At 49.6% G+C, this 14,991-nt stretch overlaps 1 protein-coding gene across 1 annotated transcript in view; it reads right to left on the bottom strand.

The window, feature by feature from the left end:
• Positions 1-2,445: 2,445 nt before the first annotated feature.
• Positions 2,446-14,991, bottom strand: part of LOC149364989 (scoloptoxin SSD14-like) — a 39,553-nt gene continuing 27,007 nt past the window's right edge. Inside the window, exons 8-11 of the mRNA XM_089575007.1 lie at positions 9,587-9,729; positions 8,525-8,747; positions 7,136-7,249; positions 2,446-6,400 (exon numbers count right to left, since the gene is read on the bottom strand). Coding sequence (XP_089431133.1) covers positions 6,266-6,400; positions 7,136-7,249; positions 8,525-8,747; positions 9,587-9,729 — 615 coding nt within the window. The 3' untranslated portion in view covers positions 2,446-6,265. The remainder of the gene's footprint in view (positions 6,401-7,135; positions 7,250-8,524; positions 8,748-9,586; positions 9,730-14,991) is intronic.

The following is a 14,991-nucleotide window of genomic DNA, read 5'->3' as shown; positions in this document are numbered from 1 at the left end:
TCTGAGACTGATTAGTTCCGAACTCGGATGTTGACTTATTGATTGTCACACCACGCGGAGAATCATACGGACTACCTAGAGCTGATCGATGTGCGAATACGCAGGAGAAAGAAAAGTTGCAGAGTGTTATCAGAGACCTTCAATGGTGTTATTAAGAGCTTGCTGTTCAGGCCTTAGGAGTCGCCACCAACTGCTAGAATACGGAAATCGGCAGGTCATGCCCAGATTTTGATTTAGAGTATGTTATAACTGGTAAGATATTAACAATTCTGTGAATGAATGCAATAAGAATCGATTGATTCTGCCTCAAGTCTACGTTGTTTTAGCACATTCGAACTATTTTGATAGACACGAGCAAATTTCGAAAATTTTGTGACAGAGCACACAGTTTAATAACCATGACCTATGACCTAAGCGCCTATGACCTAAGCGCTGACCTAAGCCCCCGCTACACCATCTCCATTAACCACAGTAATGATTGATAACCGCGACAAAACTAAAGCGAAGACACAAAAGAAGGTGGCCACTGCCTCAGACACCAGGAAGAACAAGCCTGCAGCGTCGACCGCTTGCTCTAAGCGTTATGGTCTTGATGGTCATATTTTAATGCAATAAATCTGTAGAAGTCCGTAGAAGGCCGTTCCTAAAGCAATGGTATAGAGTGAGCAAAGCCATCGGGCATTCATAGTGACATGGGCGGGATAGGGCGCGGCAGGGTTACGGTGCAGTCCGGACCTGTTTTCTTAATTTTTCTTCTGGCTTGTCGGCGTGCACGTGCGTTAGTTGAGGGTGAGAGGAAGAGCACGATTTTTAATTGCCGATATCTTACGCATGAATGAAGTTAGTTTAAGAACTTTTGCAGTGCGGTGACGGGTGATGGAACACAAATCGCTCGTGCGGTTTTCCTACATATGATTTCATAGCCCCGTGAAGCTGCTTGTGTTCCTTTAGTGTTCCCCACTGAATGGTTTCTTGCAGAGGATTCGATTTAAACATGAGCTTCAAAATGTCCTATTGCTGGTAGTGTCAGGACTTCAAGAACGCTGCTGGTACAGGTTTTGTCAAATGGGGTTTTGCTCTAAATAAGTCTCTCTGATAGCTCCCTTGAAAGTTCCAAGCTACGCAGCGGTGAAGACGAGAGTTGCTGTCACCTTCGAGAGATTTGGAATTTTGCATGCTGATTGAAAATGAGCCTCAGTGCACGTCCCAGAAGCAAGCCCAGCGGGCTGTACATTTTCGACGAAGTCTGTACCCGGATTCACTCGTTTGTGTGGGCTCTTTGTGTTATAGGTATATTTTGAAGTTCACTGTATAGCCTTTTCCATGGGTTCCACATTAGCGGCAGCTTAGATCTTTAGTGTCTGTTTGTTGAATCGGCCTTCCTGCAAGCTCCTGACGCTGACCTTGACCTGCGTGTCCTGTTTCCGGGATCAGCCTGTAGTAGACCTGTTTTTAGATTGGCGGCGTCAATATAACCTTCGCTTGAGGTTGTCCACATTGCTCTAGACCTTGTACTGGACGTGACTCGTAGCCGCCCCTCCTCATGTCGCCGATGCCTCTAGACCTTGAGCGACTTTTCGATTGCAATTCTTTGCGCCTTGACTGCTGCTCATCTGCGTTTCTTGTGCACACTGCAGCTTTCGGCTGAAAACTTTCCTGCATTTCCGCTTCGTTATCGGTTAGCGTCGTGCAGCGTCTTACTGGAGACCTGTTGCATGGACAAGGCAACCTTGCTCTGGACTTTTCTTTTGTGAAATATAGAGCTTATTCACGTGACGTCATTTGCGCGGCGCGCCTATGCAGACACGCATGGCGCGCAACAAGATGGCGGTCGCACCCCGTCGCTATGGTGGCTGCCACCATACAGTCGAGGCCACACTGGGCAAACAATCCTGATGTTCGGCAGATCCGATAATGACCCTCACCCAAAGGCATGGCGGTGGCGGCTTTTGTCAGCGTCCTTCGACACGCCTATTAAAGGAGCGGGGTGCGGTTCCCTTCTGCACCTCCCTTTGTACAGCCTCTTTTGGGCTAAAGCCACTCTATTTTCGCTGGTCGGCAGAAAACGACATGGAAGGTCTTTAATTTAGGCCTGCGAGCACACCTCATTTCGAGCTTTTAGTTTCGAACCTCGCAACAGTATGGCCTCCTAGAATTTATGTTTTGTTTTGAATCGAAAACATGATCGCCGCCTGAAACCTAGGGTTCAGCTGTGTAAAATTCGACAAGCTTAAAACTGCACACCAGAGGCCGGCTACAGATCTATTGAAATATCTTGGAGTAGTTCTTGGTCACTGATCAAGCCTACAACTTCACTGCGTTAAGCGGCATTCTGCTGGAGGAACTATAGCAGAAAAATTGGCTGCACATTTTCACCCTAACAATGCCCTCTGAAGCCAAAGCAAAAAAAAAAAATCATTTTCTTTGAGAGGCTACAGCGGAATGTTGGATTGTGAGACACTTTATTGAAACAAGCAAAAGCCATAAACGTAACCATTTATTGCACTTCCTCCCAAGAACACCCATATAAGGAATATCTACCATAAACACGAATAACAGAACATGTGTTTATGGTTTTATTTGATTTTAGAGGACACGCTACCAAGTGCAAGCGTGGACAACATGTTTTCGAAGCTTGCGGCGGTGTGTGCTGAAGCGCCCGTCCAATTAAAAACAACACGGCAATTTAAATGTGGTCCCACTTTCCTTTGCATAAAAACCATGCGGTGGAGTGCGCCCTGATTTGCTGTCGCTTAAACTGATGCGTTTTCATGCCAGGGTTCCGCGATTCGAATGTACTGCGCGCACACGCACACTCACCAGCCTGGTGCTGTTGTATCTTCACTTCCCCATTTTTATGCTTTGTTCGTTTGGTTTCGCTTCTTTATCACGAACTGCTATACATCGGCAACTGCGGTGGCAGCAATAGACCTACACCAGGTATTGAGTTTAAGTAGAATGTCGTCCCAGATCCCATTCATGTCCTGTAATTTTTACACACTCTTATTATATTTAGTACGTTGAGGCATCAAAAAGAAAAATCAAAAAGAAAAAAGGCGGAGCCTCTTCCTGCACCCCTGAAGTATAAATGGCTTAATACAATCGCAGTGCAGAATAAAAGAGCTCAAGTGATCCCAACGATTGCATGATTTCCCCTGGGAAAATATGTGAAATAGCGTAGGAGTTTAGGATGAATTAGGATGGGAATATGGCATAGAATCAGAATGGGAATAATAGCTAGCGCTGCTACTGCTCGGCTATCATTAAGTGAGAAGGGCCAAGCACAGCGAGCAGGATCCGGCTCTTGGATTCCCGACATGTTGTGGCGCGGTCGTTGAATGCCTTTCAGAATGTCCGTTCCATAAAAAGAAATTCATAACGGGCTCGTAAGAAGAAAACCCCCGTTCTCGCAACCACGGCTTCGCAAGAAAACTCGAAATAACCTGTACACCATGCCAGATGCCCTCTAGAGAGACTGGCGTAGTCCATGGCGATAAAGTATTTCGCTGTAGCACGCCACGACACGTTTTTCAGTAATGTGTAGCGAGCCGAACTATGGTGAATTGGCAGCTTTTTATTTCTTAATTCATAGTCCCGTTTGCGTTTTTGCTGCTTTCGATCAATTTAAGAAAAAGCATTTTTTTATAGTCAGTGACAAGCTAGTAAAAACAAAACGACGCGTCTTTGCGTTTCTCTGCAGCCAGAACGTTCGGTTCCAAAGTAAAATATCTGCTACTATAAGACAAGGTGCGTCAGAAGAGTAACGGGAAAACCGAGCTATATTCGTAAAGCAACCAGTGAGAAAATATGATTTTCGTACGCTTTCTAGGTGTTCTGCATAACACAAACATGAGACAAACTCATCCTATGTAGCTGAGATCGTTTTATATAATATAACATTTCTAAAAATGGCCGCAAGAATTTGAAGCAAATCTAGTTTCGTTTCCCGATCCTTTCGTGCCTTCGGCGTTGATGATTTGCTTGTTTAAAGCGTACAACTTCGGTCGAGTTCCACAAGATGAATATAAAAATGCGGGCAAAATGGACCTACTCGCAAAAAGAACGATACAATACGCTTAATGAAGGATTTCAGGGAAGAGATACCGCAAGCAGAAAAAAAGAGATAAGAACATACTACCTTCGAAGTGAAAACTGGCCGTAAGCCGTATCTTGCGAGAACTCTTTTTTAGGTCCATTATATATTATTGCCTTCCTACTACTAGCAACTGCCTCCCGCGGCGTCAAGGTGGCCTGAGGGATATAACTAGCGAGCTGTTCCTGAAGTCGGCTCCGCAAATAAACGCCAGGGCAGACCTACAGCTATAGACAAGATAATATAATGAAGAAAAAAACGTTACCAACGGCCCTAGAATCTTAGTTCGGGGAATTGTGCTTTGCTCCGGTTTTCGTTTTTCGTATGGAAAACGCACACGCCTATATACCGGGTGTCCCAGCTAAATGTAACCGAACTTTTAAAAAAGACGAAGTGTCCTAGTCCAGTGAAACCAACTGAGGGCTGTTCATAGTAGCGTGGCCTAGTCTTGAGTATTTTTTTCACGCTTCAAAGTTAATTAATGAGTTAAGTTTAATTAGCTAACTTTTTAATTATTGACTTCAGGAAGAAAGTAAGTGTACATGAAAAAGTTTTAGATCGCCTCGAAAAACCGCTAGTAGTGTTGTGTCCGTCAAGTTACGATTTACGTAGCTTCATTTATTGGCCTTAAAATAAAGTTATCACGTGACCAGCTGCTCGCTCGCTTCTCTGCCCCAATGTGCACCCAAAGTCTCATCGAGGAGAGGACTTCAGAAAAAACGGATTTTATTCTTTAAGGCGCGTCTTGGGACGTTGAAGTGGCACAGTGGTCATGTGGAAGCTTTTTCTTATTGTGTGGGTTATGGTTAAAGGCCGGTAAAAAAAACTACTGTACGTAAATATTACTTTGCTGCAAATGTCTCAGTAAGCTGTTTCTCAAAGCGAACTACAACTTTTCCATTGGCACTTTGTTCCTCAAGTCAATAATTAAAAAGTTAGTTAATTAAGCTTAACTAATTAGTCAACCTTGAAGAGCGAAAAAAATACTGCAGACTAGGTCACGCGACTCTAAACAACCCTCATTTGGTTTCAGACGGCTAGGACATCCCGTGTTTTTTTAAAAGCTTGGTTACATTTAGCTGGGACACCTGGTATACTTGTCTAGGGCGTGCCTGTTAGCCTGGCGTTGTAGTCAAAAACGTTTCGTGGCAAAAACTGCTCAACAAGGTAGTTCTAATGTATAAAAAAAACAGCTCCAACTCAATATTGCCGCCAAAACCGCATGGACACATGTTATTTTTAATTCCACTGTGTGCTCCAAAGACGTTGATACTTTAAGCACCTTTCTTTTTTTTTTTTTTCCTGAGACCTACGTGAGTGAGCTGTACCAAATGCAAAAGCGAATGATTAATGAATTTTCGCCCACAGCTCTAATCTTTTAAGTACAGGCTTCCTCAGCTGCTCGAATGATTACCTCTCCTTGGTGCATGACATATGAGTTCACGGCTACGTATATGCATTTCGAAAATGTTTCTTTTCGTTTCATTGCTTCAACGAACCACCGCGACGTGAAATCTCAGATTCGTGGTCAGTTACATGCGCGTGAGGGATGGCCATAATATTACGGGCCCAACAAGTTAGTGATTGACAGCACAGCTGAATTTTGAAACTACCTGAGTTGTCGATATTTTGCTCTCTATGTGGCTTGAATGATATGCTTCACGTTCAAACTGAAATCTGTACAAAGCATGGGCGAGAGTTACGATTGGCGCTGGATAATCTTCGCGGATGTTCAGTATAAGGAATTTCGAATACCTCGCACAATTAATCCTCGCGCTTGTCACAGAATAAAAAAGAAGCATAAAACACAAGTGCTTAAAATTTCTCTTGTCTACACCAGCGCTACCACAAAAAAATACAACGCAGAGTTCACACTAGGCGCGTCACAAAACGATGCAACCAAAACGGCCCCGTTCATAATTACCACATGTTTGTTCTTTGCGATGGGAACGCCCTCCCACTCCCTCAAAACGGTTCCCCCAGAACGTCCCCGATAGCGATGGGAACGTTCCCCCTAGGAGAAAAGTATTGCTCTCGGGACTTGCGCTTTTCACGCTAGCGCAAGAAATGTCGTCCCATAGGGATCGAGAGAAAAAAAAAGAAGGGAGGGGGGATACGGTCCGGAGTTATACGTGGAGCTGGACGCGCATGAAACAAATGGGACGCATCAGCTCAGAAGACTATTCTGTAGTCCTCATTCAAGAGGAAAGTGCCGTTGGTCGGGTCCCGCTGGAGGCCCCTCAAGGAGGAGTTTGTGCGTAGCGTCTCCAGCTGGTAGCCCATTGTGTGAAGTTTCTGGAGGATGACCTGCGAAGAAGGGAGGGAAATATAGACACCCGGCATCGCTGGACACGTCGCCCCGGTAAGAAAACCATGGAAAGAACTGTGCTGATACGACGGGGAACTAGACATACGTGAAGGTCCCACAGCACGGGTGCAGTTCGTGCATGCGTGGTCCTTTGTGGCCTTCCACTTAGCGCAGTTCTACTTTCACTGACATGAACCAACTAGCCCGCACGCTCGTTTTTCCCGGCTCGGAGGAGAGGAGCACATTTTTCTTTCTCTATTTGTGTGTGTGTGTGTGTGTGCGCGCGCGCATGTTACAAATACCTTCCCTCACGCCACCCTCCTCCTCTTCCGCCCCTTCCAAAGAAAGGAGAGAGTAAATAAAAAAACAGCAATAACCTTCGATATAACCAAATAGCCCTCGTTTTTACCTGGCTAATCTAAAAGCGACTGAGGTGAGTACGCCTTTGTCTTGTAGGCAAAGGATCGGTGTGTAACATGACGATTCGGGGCTTTGTCTCTAGTGGCCCATCTAGTGCTAGTGCACTAAAAGCGCGCGGACTTCTGAGTGCGTTTAGAAAAAGAGAGTAGAGTGTGACGAGCAAGTACCCCATCGCATACTGATTTCAAAACCACGGCATGCAAACACGTCACGGACTCTGCTGGCTGTTGTTGACGTCCATACTACAACAAGGAAGGGATTCTGAAGCAGAATATTGAAGAAAGGTCAACATAAGCGTGGATAGCAGCACTTACACCGGGGAACTTGTACTCGGCGTACAGCACGTCCGGCACGAGCGGATGGTGCAGCCTCGGGGCGTCGATGGCCTCCTTCAGGGTCACGTTCGTGTGCAGCGTCCTCCACAGGAGCTGCAGAAATGATGCGCCCCGTGGCCGTCGCTTATTGTTATTTCTGCTCTATTGCTGAACCGGAGCGTACAATCAATCAATCAATCAATCAATCAATCAATCAATCAATCAATCAATCAATCAATCAATCAATCAATCAATCAATCAATCAATCAATCAATCAATCAATCAATCAATCAATCAATCAATCAATCACATATGCTATGCAACAGTCGTGAGGCTTTTATCCCTGCGAATTAAGGCATGACACACAGAGAAGTAATATTGAACTAAACGCCGAAAAAAAAAACTGTCCAGGCTCATGGCGGGTGTAAAAACGCACGCCATGCACTCGTGCGCCATTTCAGCCATGCCTCCTTTTATTTCTGATTTCGGTTCTCGACCTTTAGATTAGCATTTCACGGTCATGAACCAGGCAGTGTTCCCAGCAGTACAAATGCCAATCCGACTGATGGCAATCACTTGTCTTGCGTCAGCGTGGCTGTCCAGTTATAACGGATTTTATGATATCGTCGCCCCACCCGACTCTCCGCCACGTCTCTCATCCCTTGGTATGCAGACCTCCGGCCATCTGTTTTCCGCATTACATTTACTGCTCAAGTTGATCTATTTCTTTTGACTTCAGCTATAATTTCGTAACTCAGCTTTAGCCTAAAAACAAAGTCTTAGATTGTCTTTCATGCGAAAAGACTGAATGGAATAACTTAATTGGTGTGTTCCCGCTACCTTGGGAAGCCTGTACCTTTTAAAGCACTCAAGACGACAAAATTCCGATACGCCCCACTGCCTGTAGAAAGAATAATCTCCTAGAATAGGCGGACATGCGGCAACTAAGACGATGGAGGTTACATTTCGTGCATTTTTGCCGTGAAGCGCACTTCGCACGGCGTATTGAGAGAGATCATTGCGAGGCCACTCTTACGCGGGACCATTGTTACTAGATGTGCCTTGTAGGTCACACGTAACTAAGCCGGCGAACGAGATGCAGCAACAAAAAGCACTCCTATTTTTCTTCTCATTTACGCAATCTCATGACTAAGGTTTCTCCTGCGAGGTACCCGCTTGAACAGTAAAGCGAATCATTATACTAGGAAAAATGAAGGAGATAAGCTACTCGAATGAATGAAATGACCCTGCCTGTCAAAGAAAGTCGGCTGATTTAACGTAGCTAGAAACAATGGCATTCCGATAGCAGCAGCGGCATCGCTGAGTGGCACATGGTTAAGCCTCGAGTCTCGTTCCCGTGGAACTGGGCCACGCAGTGGACGTGCCGACCTGTATGGCCGCCGTGAGCGACTGGTTGCCGGGCGCGTCGGCGGTGAACAGCAGCTCGACGTCGCCGGCGTTGGAGACGACCAGCGCGGGGGCCGCCGGGGTGGGCACCCGGCTTCCGGGCCTGAACAGGGAGTGCTCGTCGCCATCCGCCGGCACAGGGTACTCGCCCAGCGCGCCGTTGAATATCACGCCCGTCAGGTTGGACAGGAAGTGGGAGCCGAATCTGCATACGACCGGCGAGGAAGACATCGGCGGCTGCACTCTCCTCGGGGTGACAGAGATGAACATGCTAAGGTTTAAGTGACTGATTGATTATTTCAATCAATCAATCAATCAATCAATCAATCAATCAATCAATCAATCAATCAATCAATCAATCAATCAATCAATCAATCAATCAATCAATCAATCAATCAATCAATCAATCAATCAATCAATCAATCAACGGATGATGCTGCGAGCGAGCGAATTAACTGAGTGACTGAATCCGACGTCGCCCTCAAAACCCTTCACATGCCAGGTGAAAAGGCTCGTTCCCTACAATGCCTCATGGGCACTGTAAGTACTTACAACAAATAAATAAATAAATAAATCAGTGATTTGCAGCTGCTTTGAGAGTTTCTGCTGTTTTTTAATGATTTACAATTTTTAGCGACTAACTCATCATTCCCAATCAGAAAGTTAATTATCACGGTAGGCATTATTTTCTGCTGAACTTTGTACGCCATTTATCGTCAGGAGTGTCAAATTTCACCGCAGAACTATTTTGGTAGAGGCAAGCACTTCGATTTTATATCCAAGGTTCGGGTAAACGGTCGAAAAGTTTAATTACAGCTCCGGCGTTTTACTCGCATGCAGCGGTCGCACCGGTCAAGTCGTCGATGATGAAGACCGTACACTGTGCATGCGTGAGAGTGACTATGGCTATGCATAAACTCGAGCCACCGCCATCTGCACGCAGGCCACTGCGATGATGGGCACCCGCGGCCCTTGGTGCGGCGCCCTTCACCGTCAGGGTGACCGACAAGCCCCCGTGAACAGCATCCACCAGTCGTCACTTACATGCCGTGAAGTTCGCTAACGACCACTGCGATGTCTCCAGCGCTGTCGACCACGGCGACAGCTTCCGGCACACCCGGATCGCTGAGCGCGGAAGTGACGTCACCGGACAGAGGCTGCAGCATGTCGCCTCCCGTCGTTTCTCCCTGCAGTGATGCGGACACAGAATGTCATCAACAAAAGGCTTACGGTTTACGCCTGCCCGCTGCGAAAACGAAAGGTTGGTTAAGGGTGCCATATTGGTGCCAAAGCTGATTCTAAAGGAAGGTGCTGGCGCAAAGGCTGGACGTAAAGGCTTCTGCGGAGGCTGAACGAAAGACTTCGGACATCTGCAACAACTTCAGGTCCCAGTGGCGCCCACCCGATAAACCATGCGTGACCAAGGAACTAAAGAAACCTCAAGCCACTCTGCTGCACTGCATTCGCTCGGGCTCTGCTCGCACTCCAGTTGGATGCATGCAGAAGAGGGGCCTTGCAACCGCACTGTTGTGTGCGAGGATTTATAGTTACCTTATGTGATGCTCAGATTACAACTCCGAGAGGCGTGTCCTCAAAAGGGCAGGAGTGCCACACGGTTCACTTCAAGACATTATCCCGCGCGGAAACAGATAGTAAGGAGACTTCCCGCATTCTTCTAAAATTCCTTCAGGACATTCATCTGGATTAAAAATGGTGACAGCAGCGATTGACGACTGTTGCGAGTGTTTGTGTGAATGGTAGCGTAGCCGTGCTATGTCTGTGTCAAGACTCTTGTAATCAGTATTTAAGTGTCGCTACTGCGGAGCAATTACCAGCAGTAGCTGACAACAACTCAACTCAACTTCGGAAGATATGCATAGCGTAAAGGCGCTAGTGTTTTCCTCCTTCATCAATAAGCAAGCTCGCCTGAGGAGTATGCTGGCCCAGCCGTAAAAAAAAAAAAAGGAAAACAACGGAGGCCGCGATGTGCGTGGCAAGCACGGCATTCAGAAACCATACAAAGTCATCAAAGCGTATTCGGAATATCTTAATTGATTCCGTCTAGATATACCACTGCCCATGTCAAACTGCGCTTGCAGGAATGATTCTATGTCACGCTATTTTTTCCGGCTACTGCAGTCATTTCAGGTGGACACGCGGACGCTAGAACGCGAAGGGACGCATGCCATATCGGCTCCGTCAAGTGTCGCTAATTCTTGCAGCGCATCAATTCGGCCTCTCTTGAAATTTGAACGAGTGGATTCCTAACATCACCAGGACTCTGGAGCCACCAAATTTCACCAGGTGGGCCCAATTTTCGCATTGTGAGGGGAGATTTCCACTTTGCCGCGAGGAGTGGACGCTACGCCTAACGGCTGCGTCGCTCCCGCGGCGGTGACACCCTCGGTACTTGTCAAGATGGCTTCTCAAGCCCCTCTCAGGGGCTACGACCCTTCCGAAATGGCCTGGACGACTGTTCCAGCTACCCAACCTGAAGCTCCTGCGGAACCTGCCCGTTTCGAGCACGAGGAGCTCTTCCAACTCGTCAACCGGCGGGGCAGAGCCGGCTGCAACAAGCAGGCTGCCACATCGATGGCCTCCCAAGCTACGCAGCAAGGCCTCACGCATGGGCCTGCCTCATCACTTAGAAAACAAGCCCAGTCGTGTCAGTGGAAGCCGCGTCCTATGCCACAGATGCACCCTGAAGACTACGTTGTCATCCTCAAGCCCACAGTCACCGCCGACCTACGGAACACCTTCCGACGTGGTGAGTTGGGCAAAGCTCTGAACTCGCACCTCGGCATCTCTGCTGCCGAGAACATTCTCAACATCGTCCCCGCCTGGGAGCAGAATCTTCTCGTTGTAGGCGTACGAAATCCGCACCTCGCCGATCGCCTGATCGGCGATATCAGTTTGACCACGAGCAAAGGCACCCTGCCCGTACACGGGCATTTGAAACAAACCGGAGACGTATGCCGCGGCGTCATCGGAGGCATCGCCGACGAGGAAACCAGCGCAACGCTCACCGCCCAAATTGCCTGGCGAGGCGGGCAGATTGCCAACATTCGCCGCCTTGGAAAATCGTCCATCGCGGTGATCACCTTTGTGGGTAAGGTGGTCCCGCGGTACGTCCACTACAACGGGGAACTTACCCCCGTCCGAGAATACAAGCGAACCGTTCCCGCCTGTGTAAAGTGTCGTACTGTGGGACACCGCACGGACACTTGCCCCACTCCAAATTCATCTACGTGTGGCCTTTGCGGCCAAAATGTTACTGTGACGCAGGATGGCCCTGCGCCACATGAGTGCAACCCAACATGTGCAATCTGTGGACTAGCCCACCCCACGGGCTCGAAAGATTGCACGGCGAAATTCCGCCGACTTCATCTTGCCGGTGTCAAGCCCTCTCGACATGGAGGATTCGAAAAGCCAGAGTCTGGAAACAGACAAGATCCCACCACCGGCGGAGCCAATGGCGGCGCGGTACGTGGCAATAACGCCACCGGCTCGCTCGAGGAAAACGTCAACGCGGCTTCCTCATCTCCCGGACTGAAGTCAACGGGAGAGAAGAAGAGAAAGAAGAAAAACAAGAAGAAAAAGCAGGCACCGCCACCGCCCTCTAGCGGAGACTACGCCAAGAACTTTCCCACCCTCAAACCAAGTGGCGCTGCCGGAGCCCGGGCCCCGGCTACTGTACCCCGGCGCAGCAACAGCACACTCAGGTGAGCAGCTGGGCAGGGGTCGCTTCCTCTCCTCCCTCCCCTTCGTCCACTTCCCCCTCCTCGGCTTACGGCGTAGATGTCGAAAGCCGCCGGCAAAATGAGCAGCTTAGAGCACAGATCGGGCAACTGCTCGCCAAAATTCAAAATTTAGAAGAAAAGTTAGCTGCCGCGACGGGTATCCCGAGTTCCGACGCCATGGAGAGTGAGCCCGAACTGCCGCCCGCGTTCGCGTCGGCAATGGCCGCGATGGAGGTGCGTCTCACTTCCCAGCTTGAGAAAATGGTGGAAACGGCTATGAACTGCATGGAGTCCAAATGCTCGGCATCGGTCCCTGCAGCCATAAGCCGCTGCATGAAATCAAAAACCACCCGGACCAGTCGGCGGTTCGAGGGGATCCGAGCCTTCAATACGCAAAAGAAAATTATCTGCAATCCCAGAGACGCGGTATCGCAGGACTCCAACGCCACACCCCCACCCAGTGCTGGCTCTAGGCCAGAGTCCAATCAGCCCCCGTCTCTCACCTCTAATCCTAATGATGGCGGCACGGCCTAACAAGCGTTCCCCTCCTCCGAAAACACACACATTGGTAACCGCAACGCAGTGGAATTGTAGAGGCTTCAAGTCTCGGCAGAAACGCGCGAACCTGCGCCTCTACCTAGAAACTTTCGAGGCTTTACCCGCCGTGGTCGCCCTCCAGGAGCCAGGAGCGGCGGCAAAATTGACTAACTACGTGACGTTCCAGCGAGACCCCTCGTCGTGTCTCCTCGTACACAAGTCGTACACAGCCACCGAAATCGACCTCGATCTCAACATACCGTACTCGTACGCTATGGTAAGGATACTTCCCCTTCGCCGATCGGATCCTCCCCTGCACGTACTTAATGTATACTGCTCCCCGAAAGTGAAGCGAGTGACCTTCGCGGACCTCTTTAGCCGTGCACTTAAAGAGGCGGGTCGCGACCCCCTACTGATTGTGGGCGACTTCAACGCCCCTAGTCAGCTATGGGGCTATCGTAAGGAGGAAGTGCGCGGACGCATGCTGGCGGAGCTGGCGTCCACACTGCGCCTCACCCTCCACACCGACCCGGCATTTCCTACCCGCGTAGGCAACTCGGTGACCCGAGACACATGCCCGGACCTCACCTTCACTCGTAACATAAGACACGCAGACTGGATCAACACCGAGGATACCCTCGGCAGCGACCACTGCATCATCAACACCACTGTTTATACACGCCCCCTAAAGCGCCCTACCACACTAGCACGCATCCCCAATTGGACCACCTTTCGCAAAAATTTCCCATCCGACACCAACACGACTATCACAGAGCAAGGATACGCAAACTGGTCCCGGTCAGTCATATCGCACCTTCGCTCCCACGAGAAGCAGATACAGCTTACAGAGGTGGTCACGGACGCGGACAACCACCTCCTCCACCTCTGGGAAGCGCGCCGCGGCCTCACGCGCCGCTGGAAGCGCCAGAAACACAACAAGAAGCTCAAAGCGCGCATTGCGGACCTCACCCGGCAGGCAGCAGAGTACGCGGCCCAACTCGCTGACTCCAACTGGGTAGATCGCTGCAACACGGCGGCGAGGCAGATGTCGAGCCGCAACACTTGGCGGCTCTTCCGAGCCCTCATCAACCCAACACATACCCACACAGAAACGCAGAAGCAACTACACAAAGCCATGCACGCATTCCAAGGAAATACAACGCAGTTGGCACAGACACTCCGGGATCGCTACCTGTGCACAACGCAGGACGCCCGCAGATCGGCCTACTCCTACGCCGGCAGGGAAAACTCGGAGTTGGACAAGCCTTTCCAGCTTCACGATCTGCGGGCGGGTCTGGCCAAAATGAAGAGGGGCACCACGCCGGGCCGGGACAAGGTCACCGTCAAACTTTTGGCGAACCTTCCTGAATCAGCGTACCAGTGCCTTCTAGAATACATCAATGCGATCTGGACGGGGGAAACTCCGCTCCCCATTGACTGGAAGACGGCTCTTGTCACCTTCATCCCGAAGGCCGGCAAACCGATCGACACGGACAACCTCCGCCCCATCTCTCTCACCTCGTGTGTGGGAAAATTGATGGAGACGATGGTGCGGGATCGGCTGTCCGAGTACCTCGAACAACACAACACCTTCGCGGACACCATGTTCGGATTTCGCCCACATAGATCCGCACAGGATGTCCTGCTCCAACTCGACCGCGAAATCTTGAACCCCATTACACACCCCCACAACGATAAAATTGTCCTTGCGCTCGACCTGAAAGGAGCGTTCGATAACGTAACTCACGAGGTCATACTCACACATTTGAGTCAAACTCACTGCGGCACCAATACCTTCAATTACGTTAAACAATTTCTCACGGACAGACTGTCCTACATCAGAATACAGGACGAAGAGCACGGACCTTTCTTGCTCGGAACGAGGGGGACTCCACAAGGCGCGGTGCTGTCCCCTCTGCTATTCAACATTGCCATGATGCGCCTACCCGCCCTGCTTGGTGCGGTCGAAGGGGTCCAGCACGCGCTATACGCCGACGACATCACCATCTGGGCTACGCAAGGACGCCTGGGGGATATGGAGACTAGCCTGCAAACGGCCGCCAGCATAGTGGATCGCTATGCTCGAGACTGTGGTCTGCAATGCTCCCCGCAGAAATCGGAATTCGTGCATTTACGTCCCTCGCGCACATGCTCGACCCAAATCAATCTCTC

This window comes from Amblyomma mixtum, chromosome 2 (genome assembly GCF_055824585.1).
Source record: "Amblyomma mixtum isolate Tamu chromosome 2, ASM5582458v1, whole genome shotgun sequence".
Classification (NCBI taxonomy): Eukaryota; Metazoa; Arthropoda; class Arachnida; order Ixodida; family Ixodidae; genus Amblyomma; species Amblyomma mixtum.
The sequence above is the reverse complement of the archived record's forward strand: the minus strand, read 5'-3'. Positions and strand labels throughout refer to the sequence as shown.